Source organism: Micromys minutus (genome assembly GCF_963924665.1).
Source record: "Micromys minutus genome assembly, chromosome: 1".
In the NCBI taxonomy this organism is placed as follows: Eukaryota; Metazoa; Chordata; class Mammalia; order Rodentia; family Muridae; genus Micromys; species Micromys minutus.
In genome coordinates this window covers 184,650,189-184,674,709 of record NC_137969.1, presented here as the reverse complement: position 1 = coordinate 184,674,709, position 24,521 = coordinate 184,650,189, and the positions used below count along the sequence as shown (strand labels likewise).

Here is a 24,521-nt window from a genome sequence, read left to right as displayed (position 1 = left end):
TCTCTTGCATCATGCCTGTCTGGACTCTGCCATGCTGTTACTTTGATAATAATGGACTGAAACTCTGAACCTGTAAGCCAGACCCAATTAAATTTTCTCCTTAAAGGAGATGCCTTGGTCATGATGTCTGTTCACAGCAGTAAAATCCTAACTAAAACAAGGACGTAGAAAGACTAAGAAAACTGAAAACATTTTTAAAATGAGTGGTTATACACTACTCTGAATATTATTGACAGAGGGTGTTAAGATGTTATCAAGCAAGTTAATTTAAGTACAAATGCATTTTATCAATTTTTCACAAAGTATAGAAAATTTTGCTTAAATTTAAGTTTGAAGACTATTTTTTAAGAACAAAGAAAATATTTCTGTGGTCCATTTCAAATAGAATAGCAGTGTTTGGGGAAAGGTTAGCTCAGTAGTAACACTAAAGTTTGCCTTGCAGGTACCAGGCCCAAGCTTGATTCCTGAATAAAATATGGCAAACTAAAGATTGAAAAGTCCAGTCACACACATGATCTTTTTTATTCCCACCATCTTTGCAAATCTGAGATGGTTTTACTAGTGATTTGGAATATAAACCTGTGCATGATATGGTTGCTACTCCCTTAGAAGAAATAGAACATAATAATTAAGATATGTTTATATAACACTTCCTAGTCTTCTTCAATATTGTGTTTTCTCAATCATGTGACTGATCCTGTTTTGCTTTAGGAGAAGACTCCTGTTCTCCCTTGAACTATGCATTGGGTTCATTAACACACAGTCACATGTTTAAGTAACTATGCAATGTGGTACTGAAAAGTAGAGTCTGCACATAGATATTTTCTTTGTGTGTGTGTGTGTGTGTGTGTGTGTGTATGTGTGTGAACATTAGTCTGGAATTTTCTCCAGTGGAAAAGAATCAAAAGGAACTTTTGGTCACATCCACTTGCAATTGCTGTTGTTTTAAATGTGCTTTATTTACTTCTTACTTCTTTGGTTTTCTATAAAGCGTGTTCCAAATGCAAGACTGAACAGCTTCCCAAAATACTGGTTCAGCAAAACATAACTGTAATAAGAATTCTTATCATGAGAAGCTTGGACACAGTTATGTCCAAGTTATGAATCTACTCGTGATCTCCTGACACCTCAACACAATGACATTTGCTATTTTGTCAGCTCATTAGACAAATCTAGTCATGGCAGAGGTAGTGTAGACAAGAAACATGACCTTGTTGAGTCCCCAAATTTTGTTTTTATTCATCCACAACACATTGCTTGAAATTTACTGAAATATATCTAAAGAAATTGGAACACAACTGGAAAAATGTATTAAGTGTCATGATATCTGAATCCTTCAGAAACTGAGAAGAAAGGACTATAGTGCAGAATTATTACAGTTCAGTCATAAATGATTCAAACTGTAGCTAATTAGGAGACTGGCAATTCATTCTGAGATGGCATTCAAGGGGTCTGAATGCGGCACCATTCTGAGTGATCACGACAACCCAATATTTTCCATTTCTGGGCTTTTATTTAGACTTAAATTTTGAGCATATTTAATTTGCTGTCACCATATGAATTTCATGTTTTCTCAAACTATAATTATAATCTTAATACAACCAAGCAAACTTAAAATAATCTTCCCAATAGTAACATAATTTTTAAATAGAATAAAGTAAGAATATTGGAGTCTATAGGCAAAAAGAAAACCTACCTTAAATATGGATTTTGAAATCACAGCTATTATATACATTTTCATTGAACATTCCAAAACCATCAATATTACTATAAAGGCACCCACTAGCCTAACCAGATTTTTCCTCTTAAACTATACTTTTCCAAAATTTTTTAAAGTGTCTAAGTCAGTCTCAGTTAATAAAATAAAATAAAGTCCTAAAAATAGTAGTTGAGTTCTCACTAAATTTGGTCAGCTTTCCGAAAAACTCAAGAGCAGCCATCCTCTCGTCATTCTCCTGGGCACTACCTATCTCTTCAGTATTAAATGTAACATAAACCATCTTTATGGAACTTGACTTCTACGAAATTCTTTTGCAATTGTCTAACATAGAAGTATGCCCTCTTTAAATGGATTCTTTCCATTTCTTGCCTACTTGACTTCTCCATGCCAAACTGTGCCTGGAAAACAGCTTGTTTGTTTCATATTTTTAAAAAAATTAAAGACTCAACTAGGCATTCAACTGCTTTTCTTCTGTTTGTTTGTTTGTTTTCTAATATCTTCCATCATTATATAATCTGGAAAGGCTGCATGATTGATTGAAAACAGGATTCAATTTAAAACTTGATAATATAGTTCAAAACTGATTTCAGTCGAGAAATATTTTTTGCTGCAATATAAAAAGAAATTGAGTCAGTTTTTAGAGTTGTGCCTTTAACAAGAGCATATTCTGTTTATTATTCTTAGGGAAGTAGCAGTTATCATCTGCAGAGCTGACAACCACGAGAATGAACTCACTGACGATAAAGAAATTCTTTTTGCAAACATAATATGGCATGAGCATCATTACTGACAGTGCTACTGCTGCTATCACAGGTTAGTTATTTTCCTATCATAACATGTTTAACTATGATAGGAGGGATATGGAAATCATAGACAGGTTTGCTGTGATAATCCAGATAATTTACTGAATTAGAATATTCATACCGTGTTTGAAAAAAGTATTAAAGCAATATAAGGAGAGATAATCTGAATGGCAAATGGCAACCCTCCTTACTATGTACTAATCTTAGAACTTTTTGTCCATGAATAAATTAATTAGCATTTTGCTCCGTGGGGTCTTTGGCTGTGTAGGAAACTGCATAAAGCTGAATAAGTAGCTTTTCCCAGAACTTCCCCATAGTCACATCCTAATCCCAGGAACCCATGAATTGTTCATCTGTTAAAAGGGACAAATGGCACATGAGTGAGAGGGCCAAGAGGGGAAGATTAATCTGGGTTTTCCAAGTAAACCCTAAATATAATCACAATTCTATTCCTTGCAGGAATCTAGAAAGATCTGTGACTGCAGAAAGGGACATAAACAGAGAGACAAAACTGAAATGTTGTTACTAGTTAAGAAATACTAGCATCCCCAGAAAATGGAAAAAGGCCTCTCTTCAAAGAAAGGTAGTATTTCTAGCATCTTGGTTGTTGCCCTTTAAGGCTGACTCTGAAATTCTGTTTTCCGGGATTTTAAGATTGTAAATTTATATTGCTACTAATGTCTGAGAAATTTGTTATAGTATCTACAGGAAGCGAGGCTAATGTGGTTTTAAGAAATGCTACACACTCAGTTTTCTGGGTTTTGATTTTAAAGCATAATTTCTCTTAACTTATTTGGAAGGTAACATTTTTTGTTTTATGAAGTTGTTAGATATATGTACATCTTCAACTACAGACAGCAAGCACTAGTGGATACAGCTTTTCATTTCTATTATCAAGATAAAAGAAAGATTGCTTCACTAATTTCTATGCTTAGTAGCCAATGCAGTTTAAATAGAAAATGCAAGAATCTTGCAAACATCAGAAACTAGACTTTTTTAGTCAATGTGAGAAAAGAAAGAAATAAGCATAAAAATGTTTCATTTTCTAAAATTTGTGACGTTATATTTTGAAAATTTTTATATTAGGAATACTTAATGCTAGCTGATGATTTAAATAGTTTATTTAAACGCTACCTATTAAAACAAGATGTATACTTGTTCTTACACATAAAAATTAGTGCCTTTCTTTTTTTGATCCTTTAGAACAACACAAGATTCCGAATGTTTCTATCTGACTGACTAGGACAAGAATATTAAAAGGGTAGGGGAAAGAACTCTATAGACAAAGAAAAGACTCCTCAATGTGGTTTCCATATAAAGACACACTTAGAAGTTTTCTATTTTACCAAGAGCTCAATCATGTATCTCAGGTTTCTGTTCAATAAATATTTCACAGGTTACTTTGAAATCTCTTAATTCCAAGTGCTGTAAATAGCCACGTGATAATAGTGGCTGTCCTGATTTTTAAGGCATATTCATCAGCCAGTGAAGGGCTAAGGGAAACACATACAGCACATTCAGTGAGATCACTGATAGACTGCTGCAGGAATCAGAATACTTCTGGAGGATGTGGACAGTGCCGATTTGTGTGTGTGGCAAAAAGATACTAAGAATTATCTTCACAAGTTCTTTCTTGTGCTGGTGAAATGCTTCCCTAGATTTATTTGGGCTTTAAGGGTTTTCTAAGAAATAATGTTTTTCTTTAGATTTTCTATGAAGTTGTTCTTCCAGAATAGTAACAACGTGAACACCATTCATTTCCTTTGCTTGGATCTGGCTAAGCAGGGGTGTTAGGACACCATTTCCTTATGGTTTTCAGCGTGAACAAAACAGCATGGCACACGCTCAGTGCTGTTGTGTTTGAATGAACAGTAAAACAAACAAACAAACAAACAAAATGAAAACGAGGCAGAAACTTTGAAATTTCCGATCTTTGAATCTTCTTTTGTACAATCCTATCACATTCACAGGCGTGTCCAAAGGAGATGAAGGACACCCTCGGTGCCGGCACTATGTCACACAGCAATTTCCTCAGATTCTATAACAGTTCATAAACAATGTTCCATTTCACCAAAGTTACAAAAGTTTCCACAGTTCCCTTTAGCAAGCTGAGGCTCACTCTTCATTTGTCAATGTGCATAAAAGCGGCTTAGAGCATAGCATGGTGTAGGCTATTTTTAAGCAATAAATGGTTTGAGTCATCTATTTTGTCCTGAAATGCTATCTGTAGTTAACTGCATTGCTTATAAATGGTCATAGTAAATTCGGCATGAAAGAGAATATTACAGAAAAGACAGCAGCAGAAGCATTAGCATTATCTAATATTTATATATGTTATCAACAGAACACAGCAGTGAGATATTTAAATGCATATCAATGGGTACCATGTCTAAAAATTACTATAGTACCTATTTAGTGTAGTGGATATTTTTCTTAAAGAGTGATTGCTGTAACTAGAACAGCATAATATGTGATTTAGTACAGTTAATTCTTATTGATTAAATAATGTATTTATGTACTGAAGATAGTGAAAGGAGACAGGTAAATTTTTTTTGTTTTTTTTTTTTCTTCATTTCAGTCCCAGCTTTATCACTTAAATGAAGATTCCAAAGGATCATAACATGTCATTATTTAAGTGAAATGGGCATCAACATATTTAAAAGTACCAACATATTTGTAGTACCAAAACAGCAAGATGGCACCAGGTACATAAAATATTACTGGCCTGTGACTCAGTTGGAGCCAGAGACCAAAACTGTGGCCCTCATTTAGAGTCATGGTGATTACTAAACTTCAGAGAGAATTGCCCACATTTATGGTGATTCTCTACAGTCATTTGTAAAGCAATATGGAACAGAAAGACCAACGAATGCAATTGCTAAATATTCTTTTTTTTTACAAGAGGTGCAAAAACAGTCATTTCTAACATTAAACTGCCATTTACAGTAGATTTTTTTGTACACCTGCAGAGACTCAGTAATGATGGGGAAATGCCCAAGGCAAATGGTCTCCAAGAAGATATTTACACAACGTGAAATCAGCTGTACCGTAGATACCCAGGGAAAATTATCTTACGTTATTATGAAATCGAACAAACAAGATATAGCTTCATCATACAGAAAACCTGTAGGACCCCATCCCAAGCCTAAGTAAAAAGGAGTCCCTCAGCTCCCTCTGCCCATTCACCCACCATCTTCCTGTTACAAAGAACGAATGTCTAGATTACTCCCACCCACCCTCAAATAAAGTGCGCAGGCCATGGCAGACCATAGAATAATGCAACAGGAAAAGCCCCCTTTTGTATTATTATTAATTAAAAAATAAAATACAAACAACAGAAAGAAAACAAACAAAGGAGAGAATTCGGAGATTCTCTGTATCTTGAAAAAAACAAGAGGCGAAGCACGGGGTGCCTTGCTTGAGTGCTACTCGTGTTAGTACACGTATCCTTCGTTGTAGGGGTGGGGGTTGCAGCAGCCCCCTTCTGGCATGTAGGTCATGCTCTCATCAAAGTGAGACAGAGGCACTGTGTCCTCTTCGTTGATGTGACGTTCCATGTCCGTCTTCAGCAGAGGGCGCTGATTATCGGGGAAGGCCATGGAGAAAAGGGCTTCCGGGTCACACACAAACTTGTAGACATATCTTTCTCCGGCCACCTGAGAATATCACAGAAAAGTCCAACGTCACCGTCCCCATAGGAGTAAGGGAGAGAGAAACAAACACAAATTAATAGATCAGCACAGATGGAGGGCAAAAGAGACTATGCAACTAAGTAATAGACACATCTTCCTGGGAGAAACATCCTTTGTGAGATAAGCCATGGTTCAATCAAGGGAAATACAAAATGTTGAGCTACAGTAATAATTAGCTCTATGAAAAGCTAGAAAAATCTGCAGTTTGCTTTTGCCTTTTTAACATAAACTGTATTTACACTGTCATGGGGGGGTCAATATCGTAATATAAGCAACTCACATTAAAATTTATGTTTTAAATGTAATATCTATGCTTTCGAAAATCTATCTTTAAGGGTTATGTTCCCATTTCTATTCTATTTCTACAACTTGCAAATTTTAAAAGAAAAAAACGTGCCTTATTTCTAAGAGTAGAGTAGTGATCACTGATTCCCAGGATGCACTGCTTCTTTTTTCCTTCATCTTTCCCCTGACACTGTGTATTCTCTAAGAAAACCCCAAAGAAACATAGCCTTATTTAAATGAAAGATAGAGCAGGAGGACATTATCCTGAGCACATCACTTTTTAAAATGAAGGCAAGATACATTAGATGAAGCTTAAGGATGTGTGTAAAGTGTCAAGTTGAAGTAAGAGGCGTTAAAAAAAAGTGAAAGGAATCTAAAATACACACTGGGAAGGGAGGAAATGAGAAAAGGAAATGTGTCAAGCGCCTGAAATAAAGGGGATGTAGCACAATTTGTAGAGAAAGACATGCCCCAAACTTAGGTTTTGGAGAGCAATGCCTCTGTAGAACATGATAAACAATTGAAGGAGACAGATGTATCTGCCATTAATAGACAATGCTAAGGAACTCAAGACCCAGGGGACCTTTGGGGGGAACAAAGGCAGTTCTTTGTGTAAAGTGAGACAACCTCCTCTCTCTCTCTCTCTCTCTCTCTCTCTCTCTCTCTCTCTCTCTCTCTCTCTCTCTCTCTCTCTCTCTCTGTGAAATATGTGTGTGTGTGTGTGTGTGTGTGTGTGTGTGTGTGTGTGTGTGTGTGTGTAGCTCACAGCTTCAGATAGTTGAAACAAATCTACCACCTCCTGTTTCTGTGTCAAAAGGTCTTGCTGGTTGATTTGTGACATGGGGAAGCAGTGTGCTCACAGTTTATAAACTCTCCGTGCATGTTTGGGAGAAAAGGGAGAACTGCCAAGGACTCTGGTGCTCTGGATTCAGAGTGAGAGTATTTGTTGCCCTGGATTTAAGTAAAAGGAACCACATTACAGTCCAAGTAATCTGAATTTCTAGAAGTTTGAAAGAGCCAATCCAGAGAGATGTTTATGAATCTGGACATGTTTCTTAAACTGCTCTTCAGTTCCCTGTCTTGAGAAATTGAAAGAGGAAGGGCCCCTCGGAAGGCCAGCTGTGATGCATAGAAAATTCTACCACAGTTCAAAGCAAATGGAGAGATCTAATTAACTCCCCTCCTTTAGATCTACACACATGCACACACACACATACACACACACACGCACACACACACATACACACACACAGAGAGGGGCGGGGGGGGGGGGAGTAATGAAGAAACTTCAAAAGTTAAAAAAGGCAGTTTCAGACAAAAGCCGAGAGATATATAATAAATCTTAGTTTTGTTTTCTCTTTATTTTTCAAAGTAGTTTCAGGAAATGAAGGTAAAACAAATGCTGTATTCAGCATGCCTCTGAGTCTTTTGTAGTCCACTCTGTTCAGTTTGGGGCTACAGAAAAAGAATTGTTTGCTTCAGGTACTGCACCTGTTTTGTCTGACACATTTGACACGCTGGGGTTGTCTTCACATAGATGTAATGTAATAAATAAAAACTATTTCATCATGAGGAATTTAACTGTACAATATGCAAGAGAAATCATTAAGTATCCCGGGGATTGCTGCATTCTGCTTCCTTTCTGAGAATGAACACTTCTGTGCTACTGCTGTATTTCCACCTTTAAGGCTGACATGCAGCGTGAATAGTGCCCTCCTCGGTCAGTGATACAGTCCTGGTGTAAGAAGCTCTGTAGACACAACAAAGATATATGCACCACAATGTTCATAGCGGCTTTATTTATAATAGCCAGAAGCTGGAAGGAACCCAGATGTCCTTCAGAAGACGAATGGATACAAAAATTGTGGTACATATACACAATGGAATACTACTCAGCCACCAGAAACAATGACTTAACCAAATTCTTAAGAAAATGGCTGCATCTAGAGAAGATCATCCTGAGTGAGATAACCCAGTCACAAAAGAACAGACATAATATGCAGTCACTGATAGTGGGATGCTAACACCAGAGGCTTGCACTCCCCCAGAAACAACTCACAGACTGTATGAAGTCCAAGAAATAAAGAAAACAAAAACTATACATATATTCACAAAACAAGAAGACTTTGACTATTCCCATGTTGCGTTTTGTTTTGCATGTACTTTACGCTTATTGCAACTAGTACATTTTCAATGCATACTGTCAAGCCCTTGAAAAAAATCAAGTACTGACTAAAAAACATATTCACATGGTTTTATGTAAAATTTATTTTAATGTCTGAAAAAACAGTACTGACAAAAATGTATAATTTTAAGCAAAAAAATGTTTAAAATCTTTAAAAAAAATAAAATAAAAAAAAAAGAAGCTCTGTAGAGTATTAAGTGAAGCTAAAGGCAACAGTGAGATGAAAAAAACACAGGAATTTTTGTGGAGCAACATATCAGAAGTAAACAGGTGGATGTGTTGTCAAAGTCCAGACATAGTTAAATTCCATTTCAACTTTTAAACTTTCAAAATGTCTCAGCAAGTAAATACGCTTGCTACCAAGTCTGACAACCTGAGTTCAGTCCCTGGGGCCACAGAGGGGAAAGTCAGGCCTGATTACTAAAAGGTGTCATCTGACTTGCACGCATTTATTGGTGGCACACACACACACACAAATACACACACACATACACACATTCACACACAAACATACCCAAACAGATACAATCATACACATACACACACATATAGACACATAGTTACACACATACATATAAATACACAGATACACACATAAACACAAACACACACAGATAAAGACATATACACACACACGTACAAACACACACATAAAACACACACATAAACACACACAATAAATAAATACAATTTTTTTTCTAAAATGTGAAGAAAGAATTGTGGTATATTTAACTCATTATATTTGTGTATGAATATTAAATTAAATTAATAAAATATTAAATATAAATGATAAGGCAAAAGAAACAAACAATCATATGCAGAATATAAACATTACTATATTAGTATATAATTTATGTGTTACTTAGATATTCTAAATATTATTACATGTTTAACTATATGTACACATATTTTATCTACAAAGTACAATAAACATTTTTCAGCATTTATTTCTATTTTAGAATTACTGAAATTAATAACCATTTAAAATGTTTTTCTTGCATTAACCCATTTGGTTATTTTTATTTTATTCTTCAGGCTTCTAATTCAATTTCTCTTCCCCTATGGCAAAAATGCCTAATTAAGATTTTAAGCCAATAAACAAATACAGTCATCCAGACTTGAAATATAAATCTCCATTATAAGGCACAGAGTTTCACTGCATAAACTATGCTACCATTTACTTAGCCACAAGGAAGGTCCATACAGTAAGAGATATGAAGAAAAGGTCAGAACATTTTAGTAAGAAGTCTCATAGAAGTCATGAGTGTGCTTTAAAATAGCAGGTTGTGCTTATATGAAGGTTAAAAGAACTTGCTAACAGTCTAAGGAGCCCGGATAGGTTACTAGCCACATGCAGACTCCAAGTTTTGCATGTTGGTGTGATAAACAACCTCCCTTCCTTGTAGCACACAGCAGCATCTGAAAAGTTGGTCAGATATAGCATTCATGTCTTACTGTATGGTTATACAAGCCACAAACCACATAAGGCTGAAGGAAATAATAACAAATATCCAAATGTTTTCACTTTATATATTCATTTATTCATGGCCTCCCTTATAAATGTTGTATTTTAAGTACATTTTATCTTTTTCCATGTTTTTGTATTTCATGCAAAATAGCTTTTAAATATTAAAATAAGCTCATTCAAATTAAAATATATTGAACTTTGTTCTACCAACCAAATAAAATGAAACATTTATTTTAAGTACGTGGTTTGGGATATTAAACTGTCAAACGATAAAATCAGGCAAGATACCAAGCAAGAAAAAATGCTTTCTTTTTCTAATAAGAACAAGTTGTGCCTGAGTGTTTTAAGAATCAGAACAAGAAAAAAAAAATACAAGCATTTCAAAATTGTGTGACTCTGAGGTCCAATAAAATTACAGCTTCTAGAGACATGACGATCCAGTATCAATAATGAAATAACCTGGTTATCATGTGTAGCCAAGTGGAAGCTTCCAGTAAGATTATCACTTGGTACACACCACTATACATTTATCTCCAATGTATAACTTGGAAACCTGTTGGCAACATCCCAGTGAGTTTTATTGTATTATCACCTCACCTTTTGCATGATTCCCTTCTCATAATAGTATCGGAGAGAACGGCTAAGTTTGTCATAGTTCATGGCTGGCCTGTTCTTCTGAATGCCCCAACGTCGGGCCACCTGCCACCAAAACAGAATCATATTGTTAGGGTTGAGTCTTAAACTGACTTACACACACATACACACACACACCTGGGGGGGAGAAACGGAGGAAGGGAGATTTCATAAATGTATAGCTTCTAAACTACAAAAACATCTCTAAATCTAAAACGTAAAGAAATAGCAACAGCCTTCGTGCTCTGAAGTTCCCGTGTCCTGGTTTAAACCAGGCTTACAGTTCTCTCTCTTCAACGTCACAATAGCATCCTTTGTCACCATTGTTTTGGATAGAAATTAAATGGAAATAAGGGAATGTGTTTGCATCACGAAAGAACAGACTGCAATTCACCAAAATGAGGCAGATTTTCCCTTCTGCCATACACTAGCAGTTCTTTCCTTCCTGAACTTTCAGACAAAAAAATAGCCCAGATTAGGAACTGCTTAATGATCCCTTTGTAAAGGTGTTTTATTGCATTTGTGAAAAGGGGGGGGGGGGCTCTACTCAGTTTATACCAAAGAATGGCCAGCTGGCAGTGTGCCAGCAGAGGAAACAGTATGCCAATTAATAAGTTCAACTACAAACAATTGCTGTTGCCTGAAGCAGCATCTATGAAAACTACAGCCAATCCCAAACTGGAAAATTAAGCTCATTTGGGAAACATTAATTGGATGCTAAAAATAAGGTGGAAGTGGAAAAGTCACCATGTATACGAGTTTTTTTCTTTTAAAGCAGAATGTCCACAGTGTGGCTTAGTAAAGGTCTCAGAAGTGTTTCAAATGGGACTGTCTTAGAGCACTGGGTGTGGCTAAGGCAGAACTCTCTAGTGGAGCTCTGAAAACACTTCTCCTTCCCCCTTCTCCATCACACTGGACTGATGCAGGCATAGCGAGAGAGGAGCCTGTTTCTCTCACTCCAGTGTAAAGCCCTATCATATTGAGCCCCACTCTTTGGTGAGAAGAAAGCAGGCACAGCCTCAGTAAGGCCATAATACATTCTCTAACAAAGCACGAGCTCGTGTTTCCCTGAAATTTCAATTTGTGTCCCATCCAAGTCCTCACAATCGTCTCACTGCTCCTGTCTTCCCTTCAATAACAACCTTTCTGTCGCACGCACACACCCCCACCTTTTAAGTAACGTGTGTTCTCGAACTAGACAAATAATGGGTTTGAATCCCATGGGCTGGTACACTGTTCTGTGAGAAGAGACAGGACTGAGCAGGGACGAGGCTATCGGTTCAAGCCAGCAGTCACAGTGGCAGGTGTGCCTTAGTTTTCCACGATCTTTACAGTGAATGCTCTAAGCAGTTGAGAATGGAGCGGGAACAGGTGGCCATGTGAAATAAATGCAAGCTGGGCATGGTGAGATATGCTGGTAATTCCAGCACCTGGGAGCTGAGTATGAGACTAAGGCTACAGCACGACCATGAGTTCTAGACCACCCTGGGCTATGAGACCCTCAAATGGAAAACAGAAGGGAGATGAGGGGAAGGAAGGAAGGAAGGAAGGAAGGAAGGAAGGAAGGAAGGAAGGAAGGAAGGAAGGAAGGAAGAAGGAAGGAAGGAAGGAAAGAAGGAAGGAAGGAAGGAAGGAAGGAAGGAAGGAAGAAGTTTTGTTTTGTTTAAAATATTTCAAAAGTGTTGCGAAGGATATCAATGTGCTCAATAGAGACAACTGTACAGCACGCAGATGTGAAAAGTTCTGCTAAGCAACAACTTCTGAAAACATTCAGTGAGACTTTATTAAAATTTTACCAGAATCCTCTGCAATGAACGTTAAGGTACTATAGAAATCTCTGGAGAAGTGACACATCTGTTGCACACACCTAAAGAGATGACTCTAAGAGTTTGCTTCCTACAAAGCCAAACTGACTCTCAGCATAATAGATTATTAGTCTACACATAAAGAAAGCCTGTTTTTAGACTTTCCTTGTGTCATAGCTGACATAAAATTAAGGTAACAATAAATAACAATATGTGTATAAAATGTAGAAAAAAAGAGACTAAAATTAACAGGAAGCCTAAGTATCTTCCAAACCTTTTTGAAACTAAGTTCACTTGGTCTTCATAAGTGCCAACTATGCCAGAGAGACAATCACTCAAGGCACAATATTTGACATGGGGTCTCAAGGTGAAAACAATACTTTCAAAGGGAGGTTATGCTGTTAGGAAAGTGCATCCAGGGTATCTGGACTTGGTACTCCCCATCACTGCCAATGACAGAAAATGAGTCAGTTTAATAGTTTTAGTATAACTTTATTTGTTTTATTATAATAATAAATGCATAGTTTTGGTGTTGGAACTCAAGGCTAGCATAGCCCCAGGGACCTACATCTCCCAGCCCGCCAACTTACTTTGGAAGATCATGTTTAGCTATGGAACAGTGAACCTGGGGTCTGGCAATCTGACTCCCCTGATGTTCAACTAGCTTGAGCATCCTCAAAAACTTTGGCATTGAATCCAGCAGGTGTCTGCGACATTAAAGAATGTTTCTGGGAACAATGGCCTAGGATGACTGATTAATTTGGAAATAATAAACCTTTATCTCAGATCCATAAAAGAGAGAGAGCTGTGTTTGCTCTTGGTATCCAAGCACACAGAGCAGATAAGCCTGGCAGATTTTGAACTTCAATTATTATCATTTAAAACTGCCAAGTGAAACATGTGACAATAAATCATGTGAGTAGTAAAGTATGATGGCTTCCAAGTCATCACTTGTGTGGGTGTCACCACTGAAGATCTGTTATGTAGTGGAGAATAGAGAGGACCTGTGGGCCGCAAAACTAAAATCATTCACAGGCTCTTTCCAAAGAAGAAATGGGAAGAAATAAACATGGTCATCATCTGATATATATGATTGTTAAAAATGAACTAGACACCAATAAGAAAAAGGATATTTAACATTTTAGGTTTAGGGCTTTATTTGTTTGTTTGTTTTTTGGATGTGTGTGTGTTTGTGTGTGTGTGTGTGTGTGTGTATGCACATGGTTGATGATTGGTGTCTTCCTCAATCAGTTTTGACTTTATCTTTTGACACAGAATCTCTCAGTACATCTGAAACATACAAATTCAGCCAGAGTAGGTGGCCAGTGTGTCCCAGAATCTTTATGTCTGCCCCTAGAGGGCTCGGATTAAAGGTATATGATGCTGTACTTGGCTTTTCTCATGGCTTCTGGGGACAGATTTGAAGTCTCGTGCATGTGCAGAACCATATTACTTACTGAGTTGTCTTCTCAGGCCCTAGGGATTGCTATAGATCAAAAGCACAGGAGACACGTAGTACCTATTGCACAATTCCTAGTGGGCTTGTTGCTGTTTGGAAATAGTCACCTGACTGAATTACTGGGACCCGTTATGGATTCTATACATCTGTAGCAACAAAGCTATTGAACCATCAGGTATATGGAACAGACATAGCTGTGTATCTTTTTCACATTTAAATAATAAGAAAACTCAGAATGGGTCGGCACTAACTGGTCCCCTCGTCAGATCTTCCATTCTTTTACGCAGACTCAAACACATAAACCGGACAGGTTGTTTAAGGGGCATAGCCACTCGCAGAATGTTGTCTCTCTTGAGTGTCTGGAACTTTACTGACATCATTCAGTAGTGTCTCCTGCCCTAACAAATATGACAAATGTCAAGTGTTCTGTTTCTGCTCAGTTTATTTTAAGCCCAGGTGGAGGAAAATGCCTGTTTAACAGACATAAAGCCACAGTGAGCTTCCACAGCCTGAGACTAGCTTTGATTGTTAAAACCATGCATTCCCGTCATGGTAAAGGGCAGGCATTGTTAATCTATGTTGCCTGCACCATAGTTTGATGGTTCTTCACTTACATCAATGAAGTTCATCTAAAGAAAATCAAAGTTCCTTCATTGTCATATGGAGCTCTAAATATACTAGAAAACTTAAAACCCGAACAATTGGCAATGGTTTTCCCACTCCCAAGTGATTGGTGTGTGTGTGGTGTGAGGCCAGTACTCTACTACAAAACTTGTCCTCTGAACAGATGTATCCTCTTGCATATGGGAAGACGCTGTGGCATATAATGAGAAAGACCAGGGAAGAAATTATTTTACATTGTTTTGACCTACTTACAAATTTAAAATATGCCTATGCATTTTTAAATGTTTTAAGCCCCTTTTTAACATATTAATCAAATCTGCTTATACTATAGAAAATTTTGGTTTCCTACTCAAACTCTACTTAGACTTACCTCTTCGGGCTCAATCAGTTTAAATTCCATGCCTCGTCCAGTCCAGGCAATGAAATGAGAATTTGAAGGGTCATCCAGAAGAGCTACCAAAAACTGCCAGAGCTGAAGGGAGCCTCGCCTCTGGTAAGTGGGTCCTTCCCGGTACATTCCTGGCTCTTGCTTAATGTCCCCTACATTTTAAAAACAAATAATTGTCAGCAAAATTATGCCATTTGGATAAAATTTAAGTCAGGTCAATCATGAAAATGGCTAAACACAATCACTTTATTTTAGTGGTAAACAGCACCATTAAATGCAGATTTAAGGTAATCCGATGATTAAAAGCAAACCAATAATTTACACAAATTTGCAGGTGACATACGATAGGTATTCTCATGAACCCAAATGTCCACCAGTAAGGAGTAAATTTATAGCCCTCCTTTTCTCATAGCAACCTAGTCCAGCCATCCATCCCTCACGCATGTCTTTACAGTCATCACATCCAGTCACGCTTGTGTGTTTGTTAGAGCCATTTCTCCAGCTCTAACCCTAAGAGGGAAGTAATCAGCTCTAAGCAATGGGCATTTTATTTGTATCAACTATTTTCTACAAACTATAATTTGCAAATACCTTATTGACCCACTCATAACCAGCTACTGAAAATCTCAGTGAGCCTATTTCAAGGGAACTTTAGTAATATCATAAAGTCTATGTGGCCTGTACGTTGTATAAATTAGGAAGCTCTCTCTAATGAGAATCAGTAGTGGCAGGAGCATTCCACCTACTGTCCCTCCCTCCAGAAGCTACTGCTTTGTCACTGGGCAATAAAGCAATGAACAACAACACCTACATGCGTCTTGTTCATTTAATTTTGTTTGTTGGTCCTTTTTTTTAAAAGGCCAACTTAAGATGGTATATTAACAACACATTCTGTAAAATAAAAAAAGTTAAGCAAACAAACAAACAAACAAAGAACTGTGCAGAACGCTTGGCGTTCCGACCACTGCTCGTCTCCTTCCAGCTGCCATGCTTCTCAGAACTGAACGAATGAGCCTGCAGTGGGCACTGCCTAGCTAATGGCCACAGAGAGGTCAGGGTTGGTGTGCAACTTTCTCCTCTCTGTTAAAGAAACAATTCAGGAAGGCTAGATCCACCCACCTCTATTCCCGCTAAGTGTGAACTACAAAATAAACGTAAATCACAAACTTTCGAAACATTTCCAGTAGTTGTTAAGTAGAAATTCACGTGGTCTCAAGATCAGGAAAAAAAACACAATACTTTAAGAGGCACAAAACCAAACACACATAATTGTTCAGCCAATAGCCCCTAAAAAAATCACGCAGCCCTTTTGTTCTTAACAAGGTAATTTAGGAGTGTATTCATGTCAACTTAAAATCAGTTTTATTTACCTCAGATTTTGCCTCCTAATACTTATGTTTTTTTTCATGAAGGCAAGTGGATAATCATGCTGACACAGTGGAGCCTCGTAAATGTAGTTTTTAGAGTGTTGCTGCCTATAAATGTGATTTATTCCATTAGCCACATGGGAAAAATAACCATTGCTTTTCTTTTTATTCTCCAGTAATTAAACAATGCAAGGCAATACTATCTTTAATATACATGTGCATGGGTGTGTGTGTGTGTGTATGTGTGTGTGTAATACATATTTAATATATAATTAGATAACAGTCAAAGACAGAAAACAAGAACAACCAGGTTCCTAGCATTCTATTTTGAAATAGTTTTAAGATAGTTTTCCTCCTTGTATGCCCTTACTAAGTTTAAGATTATTTTACATGTGAAACTCAAAATAAATGAAAGGAAGCAAGGACATTCCAGAAAGCAAGTTTTAAGCTCCGTGTTAACAGAAAAAGCCACATTTTAAGAATTGTGATGGTGTGCTGTTAGTGGCAATTAACACAATTCATACTTCTAACACAGAAGTGTAGATACTGTAGAAGAAAACAAAAATACGTGGTGCCCTCTGTGCTTTCAACTATACAACCGTAAATAAATTGAGCCATCTTAAGGATAGCTTAGGAAATAGATTCACCATCCTTCCCACAAGCTACAAGAGCAGCAAGCTTAGGAGCTAAGCCCTCAAGAACTAATTACGAGATTGAACAGAAATCTGAGCATGCACTTTTGCTGTTTAAATAATGACAATTAAAAACTCTGAGAGCGCCCAAGTCATTACAGTCTAGATCCCAAAGTTTTTGCAATCAGCTAATCAGAGGGCCCCCGCTCATTTCCTGTTTGACAATCAAAGCAGCAACTATGGAGACCACTCCGAAGAACCACTAAATGAATTAACCGTTCACTTTTCCCCAAAGCTTCCTTGTAAATGTCGGCTTTTGCCACCACGCTTGTCAAGAAATAAGATTGTATCTAGTTTGACGCTCTTTTCTAATATCGGAGACCTTTTCACTGCACTAGCGAGAGATATTTAAAAGGTAATGCGTTCCTAACTTCCTTTTAAGCAATTACAACATAATGCTACATTAGCAATGTACATCTTCCTCGGTGGGGGTGTGGGAGCAAGCAATCAGTAGACTCAATGGGCAGTTATGTTGTTCCTGTGCTCCATAATGCATCTTTTCATGAACAATAAAAAGAAAGGGCCTGCATTAGTCATCGGTGCATCCACAGAAGCATGCTTTCTGGTCTGCTTTGTTAATTACAGGATCAGCTTTCAGTAAATCTCAAATAACAAGCTGCATGTGCTCCGCAGGGCAGTGGAAAGATGCCCTGCTCTACACAGAGCGCAGCAACAACGCTGGTCTTCTCTCCCGTCTCCAAATAAAAGGATTCTCGCGGAACCTAAGAGGGGAAGAACGGGGAGGAGGAAGAACAATAATGTCCAGTAAGGGCACGAGCACTTAGTGCATGACAAATGGTGTGTATAGAAACCCCTAAGTACAAACGTCAACGGCTTTCAGAAATGGAACGAGTGGCTTCCGGTCATAAAATCAAACTGTAAAGCGAGAGAAACCCACCATCGAACTTCTCCGGGACGACACAGGTGTCATCGTAGAACGGCCTGGGACCCTTCTCAAACATGCAGCCTGTGGGACAAGAACATTATATGTTTATTTAATTTAGGTAGAATATGAAATTATACTCGAAAGTTCTTTAGCCACTGGCACAAAAATTTGTCTTGAAACGGACTCTGTCACCTTCCAGCCACTTGATATTGGACATAGTTTGGCTCCTTGCCCCGAGTTTTCCATCGATCAAGCGGGGCTGAGCGCAGGAAAGCGGGTGTGAGGACTGCATGGTTTTCATGACTCCAATTTAGAGGGGCGCCAGAGCACAGTGAGATACAAACATCAGTGATTTATACCTGCTGACCTAACAGAGACCTCACAAAAATACTGGCAAACCTATGCTTAATAATGCATCGTTTTATTTTCTTTGTTTCATGTAAAGTGAATTTCTGGTCTTGTCCCTGGCCTTCTGAGACACAGTTGGTTTACCTTTTACTTCACTGTAGAAACACCTTGGAAGGCTAACAATCTCCATTTTAAAATATTTTTTAAGGTACTGTCCACACACATGCATGAGCATGTGTGTGCACATGTGTGTCTGTGTACATGCATGTGTGCATGTGTGTTGTGTTCATGTCAGTCATAGCATAGCCCTGAAGGCTGAAGGGCAACTTATAGTAGTGGCTCTCGTTCCACCATGTGAATTTGTGGATTGAATTGAACTTGCAAGGCTAGGCGTCAAGCAACTCCACCCACGAAGTCATCTCTCCAACTCTGTCTCATAGTTAGTAGGCAAGAGAGTAAGAACCAAGAAACAGGGTGTTATTGTTGCTTTGTTTTGAGCTGTAAAATAACTCACCTCATAGAAAATGTAAACATAAACTGATAGCTTTTCATAATTCTTCTCTCTCTCACAAATGCTTGATTTACCTAATTGTCACCTTTACTTATAGGAAGAAAATTCGTACAACTTAACCATAGCTTATTTCTTAAATGCAAGGTTCTCTGGCAGTTTTGTAATATGAATAACATCAGCAGGAATAATTATACTGCGTTGGTGCAAAGCTTTTCCTCTCAAGTATTTTACATGTACTGACTTCTGCTATCAGTTAAATGTCTATTAATATCATTCATATAAAATCATGAATACTAATCCTAGCTGAAAAGGTAGTGTCTATGGCAATTTTACTGAAGAAACATGTAGATAGTTCCCAGAATCCTTCCATGGATCTAATTCCCAGATAATCATTTCATGTCTCTTAGATGTCAACATCTATTAGAGCAGAGTATTCTACCGTGGTTACCTGAAATAAAAACTCTGTCTCTATACAGCTTATGTGAACCCATTCTTAATAATTACTTTTCCAAAAGATACAAAATTCAGGACATTGAAAGGCAAAGTCACACTACCATGTTTTACTTCAAATTGTGACTTAGGCTTATATGATCATAGCTGAATATTTTCCAAGATGCATGTCAGTAGAGTGCAGTAAGGTGGCTAATCTGTAAGGAGCTGTTTCTAGTTGAAAGACTTAAAGTCACTGGCAGAACACAACTGTGGGTGTGGACGAAAGTCATGCTCACAACCAAACACAAGTTACCAAGATGTGAAACACTATCTTTCATCTTCAAATGATAGGGCCTGGGGTGTGCTTATTTCACCTTGCAGGGAACTGAGCCCACAGCCTTTGGTACATTGACCAAGCACTCTGCCCTTGATCATCCTCTAGCTCCCCAAAAGTATGTATTATGTATGTATGTGTATATATATACACATATATATACACATATACATATATACTTATATTTATATATATTCATTTATTTATACATACTTATATATATAGTGTTTTTGAAACATAACTGCAATTTCCCAAAGCACACAATGAATAAGTGGATCCATATTTAGAATGTATGTTTGTGTGATTACTTTTAATGTTACTTATAACCAATTTTACAAAATGGAGAACTTAACTTCTGTTCTGTTTGGATGAGCCAGGAAGCCTTCTTGCCTCATATAAATGGAGTGGCAACTAGGCACTTCTGAAAGAAGAAAAAAAAATTGTTGTAGAAAGGCAGGTTAGAAGGGAAGAGCAGGTAAAAGGTACATAGAACAGAACAGAAACATCAAGAGCAGCAATGATCCAATCTGTCAGAATGGGAGGACTTTAAGAACTTGAAGCTAAATATACCACAGTAGAGGCTGAATCCCTTCAACCAGCAGCCAACATAGTTTTACCAACTCAACTCTGCTGAAGTGCAGCTGCACCATACGTTGTCACACCAGCATGTTTAAGGGCAAATGGGATATATCTTTATGTCTCACAGTAGTCTCTCAATGCACGGTGCTAAATGGGTCAACCGTGGGTGAGTTCACAAATACTAGACACAAATTACTAAGAAAAGACAGAATAATTAAATCTCACAAATTATCTTGGTAATTTTGAACTGTTTACCACAGATAATAGCATGTCTGGCTTTTCACTTTTATTAAGACTAGAGATCATGTTCAAAGCCAATGGAGGGCCAGTACACATAAGCAATTTTCTAATGCATGTGCCAAGCAAAGGCTTCCCCTATAGGACCAAGGATTCTGGAAGAGAAAGCTAAGCGGCTAACTGTGGACCTGGCTCAGGTGCTGACTCAGAACTCAGCACGTTCAATGCTTTTTACATGAAAAAAATGAAATAAATATGAAATGGGAGACAAAGGACTGAACTTCAAGTACTTACTATTTTGTAAGCTATGCACATTTGGACAAACCTTCCTTTACATGTATTGCTATAAAATAAAGGGTTGAGAGATGTTTCCTGATTTCTACTGTGGCTCTCCAATTTCCTCGTAAAGAGTATGGGTTCATCCCAAAACCAGAGAAAGATGTACATCAACCTCCAAAACCAGGGTCTTCTCATATTTTAGGAGTCTCTTCTGAGCCCTAATCCCTATTTCTGTACTTCATTTTAAAACATTTTCCTTAAACCTAATTCTTCAAATAGAAGGTTTCAATTTCCCAACTTAGCCCTAGTTTTGAATGTGTTAATATTTGAGATCAAGCCAATTAGATCATCTGTATGTTTTACTAGACTTTTTGAGTAACATTAAAAAAAAAAACCTAAATGTGTACCACAAATGTACTATTTAATTAAAACAAATCCACTTTCCCACTGCCTGTAATCAAAATATGCCATTCTTAAGGTATGAATTTTAAAAACCTTGTTACTTCAGAACTGTTTATCTACGCAGCCTTGTAACAATGGGTAATCAGTACCTTTTATATGGCTTGGTTTTTCCCCTGATCTAAAATTTTCCATTTTTAAAGTCAGTAAATGGGGGGAGGGTGATGACAAATGATAATATTTTTGGTCTAAGGTCTACAAAATATAAGCATTTTTTAATAAAATACTTTAATCCATGTTTTTAATCTAAAACATCATACCAATAAGCCATGATTTTAACATTTTTAAAAGTATGGATTTGGTGGTACCTACTTATAATCCTAGTATTCAAGAGGCTGAGGAAGAAAGCTTGTGAAGTTGAGACCAATCTTAGTTACATAGAGAGACTCTGTCTCAGAAACAAAAGCAATTAGAGCCAAGGAGGCAAGAGGTTGGGCAGGCATCTTAATAGTTGAACCTTTGCATAGCATGCACAGGTCCCAAGGTACAACCTCCAGCATTCAAAAAATAAAATTAAATACTTACATAAAATAAAAGTACATAATAAATTATAGCTTACATGATGAAGATAGCGTAAAACTTACACACACATTTTTTTCTATAACGTAGTTCATATAATTTATTACGTAGTCCATAATTCTGAATCTATAAAGGTAAAGTGCATCTCTTCCTGACAGTATTGATAATTGGCCGAATAGTTAGCAAGCCACTTTATCCCGACTTCAAACTAATGACCAAGCTTCACATTAATTTTTAATGTTATTCTGATCTATTGCCAGGCAAAAGGTCCCTCCAAACAGCTGGGCCTGGAATGGACAGTGTTAATGGTTACAGGCAGTGTAACAGCTGCCCAGAGGCGAGCCTTCTGCTGTTCTGATGTCACCATGCCACAACCACGCTCTGACTGCTACACACCTGGGGCATGGCTGGAAACACAGCTGGCAGCTCTGGAGGCAGCTAGAGGAAAAGAGAGGGGCTGAGGTCTATTCCATTTGGTGTGGCTAAAGATACACTTTCTATACCAGGGCATGAGGAAAAGGGGGCCAGGAGGACATTCAAACATTTCCAAGGAACCCAGAAGTCAAGGCTGAAGGAAACATAGAGAATATTCTATCATAGTGTAAAATTAGCTTAATCCTGGAAAACCAGGCACTTTATGTAGAGTTAGTCTAATTCTTCTGCCTCTAAAAAGGAGCTGCTGACTCTGTTGCTTCTCTTACACTGTGGTGTTCCTTGAGAATTGTAGCTCTTCATCTACATATTTTAAAAAGATATTTCTAAAATCAAGTTAAATAAATTTTAAATTTATTTAAAAATAAGTGACACATAATAAGGCCGAGGCCAGGATCTTCATTACAGTTCTCAAACGAACAACGTGTGATTTACATTTTTACAAGGGCATGAGTAGCAATTTATGAAGAGAATTGTGCTTTTCCAATTCTTACCATTTATTACATGAGAGCAAATAAAATTAACAACTAATTTTTTAAAGGCAAGACCTTGGCTAGCATTTTAAAATCTACTCTACCCTTAAAACGAATGCCATTTATAAAGTCCAGAGAAGCCGGATTTTTTTCTTTTTAAATAAAGGACAGGGCTAGGAGGTTTATTCACATAGAATAACTAAAGTCATGTTATTCTAAAGTGATAAGTTAATGTATGACTATCAGAGTGGGTTGGACTCTAATCAAATTGTAGAAACATTTCCAAAGTGATTATTCAATCAAATGACTAACATGGTTAATTAGGGGCCGTAAACATTGCTCTGAAGTTCATCAAAGTAATGACTTGCCCAGAAAAAATGACTGCTAATTAAATTGCCTGCTGCTCTCATTTCTACCTTATCTAATAAAAAAGTACAACTGGTGCGATTTGGCTCAACTGCGAACCGAACTGGCTAAGTGGTGACTTCAAAGGTAGACATTGGGTGACAGGGACAGAGGTGTTGCGGTGCAGAGCCTTCCACTTGCCCTGTGGAAGAAAGTCCAGTGCAAGAGAAACCATCAACTGTAGACTGGCCTAAGAAGCATGCTAGAATGGCAGGACATTGATACCAACTTATCTAGCATCCTCTGGTTATAATTTTAGGGTTATAATCACAGCACAGTAATTGCCAATGACCATGTTATCATCTACTAGGTGCAAATTCAAGTCTGAGCTCTCTCATTCCATGGGAGTGTAGCTTGGTGTGGGTTGGTTAACAGCTCTTTCTCAACCTTATCATCTGTAAAATTCGAGTGCCACCATTACTTTTAAAAGGGCTGTTAAGAGGAACATATGGAGTAAGTTGTACATAATGTTGCCCCTTTGGTTAAGCTGCCCAGATCAGCACTGTATTTTGAAGTAAACCTTTATATTGTAAGGCAAACAGAGAGATAGCAACGCCTTAGTTTCTTGTATATGTATCTTGATCTGAAGTGATATTCCATTTCAGTATATACAGACAGTAAGAATTTAGACTATAAACATGGATTTCAATGTCTCAATTTCCTGTTTTTAAGTCACATGAACTACTTGATTTGCTGGTTACTAGTGAGGTTATTCTGGAACAGCCTATGTAAATTTATCTGTTAATCTATGGTATCTAACACATATTGATTGTACAGTCATCATGAATTTATGATTAAGCCAGAGTCTCCATCAGACGTTTTTAATACGCGAGGATCTCTTTGAAATTCCCCCTCCAAATATTAACCCTTGTTGTTTTTTCTTAAATAACGCTGGCCTATGAAGCTTAAAAGTCGGTCTAGAAATTGGATTACATAAATTGAATTTAGGACAAAGGATTTTTATTGCTGTAGAAACTTGTGGATCAAAGAGTTCTAAAACATGACATTAGTGTTGACCAAATCAGCTCCCAGAAATCACAGCGCCTGTAATTTGTTACAGATGAACTCTTGTGGCAATGAAAGCTGATCTAATATGCTGTAAAAATTCAAAGCAGTGCAGTGTTGCTGGCAACTCAAAGCTTCGCCGTATGGGTGGAGTCAAGAACAAAGAATGCTATCTCTCCAAACAGCCCTGTTGGGTTAGGCTTCATGTAGTATCCTTACTAAAGAGATCGTACTTGAAGTGATACCGTCTCAAGACACATGAACAAATAATTTAGAAAAGAGTGGCTTCTCCATCCTGGCCTAACAATGTCAAGCTATTCTTGTAAATACAGTATGAATCTAGGCAGATTTATCGAAGGTTTGACCATAAAGTACAGCTCTGAATTTGCACATGTAATATGCCAGGCACTACTTTGGTTTGCATATTTGCTGCTCAGTTGTACAAAATGAAAATTCCCTTTTGGCTATCATTTGTCTAAGCTTCCAAAAGGTATACCAGGC

General features: G+C 37.5%; 1 protein-coding gene across 5 annotated transcripts in view; it reads right to left on the bottom strand.

Moving 5' to 3' along the window:
• Positions 1–5,823: 5,823 nt before the first annotated feature.
• The window catches only part of ETV1 (ETS variant transcription factor 1), a gene marked incomplete at its 5' end in the record, with an annotated part of 85,233 nt that continues 66,535 nt past the window's right edge, over positions 5,824–24,521 (bottom strand). For all 5 annotated transcript variants that reach the window (XM_080933231.1, XM_080933227.1, XM_080933228.1 and 2 more), the window contains 5 exons: positions 5,824–6,179; positions 10,751–10,852; positions 15,045–15,214; positions 18,020–18,088; positions 19,985–20,053. In XM_080933231.1, coding sequence (XP_080789357.1) covers positions 5,958–6,179; positions 10,751–10,852; positions 15,045–15,214; positions 18,020–18,088; positions 19,985–20,053 — 632 coding nt within the window. In that variant the 3' untranslated portion in view covers positions 5,824–5,957. The remainder of the gene's footprint in view (positions 6,180–10,750; positions 10,853–15,044; positions 15,215–18,019; positions 18,089–19,984; positions 20,054–24,521) is intronic.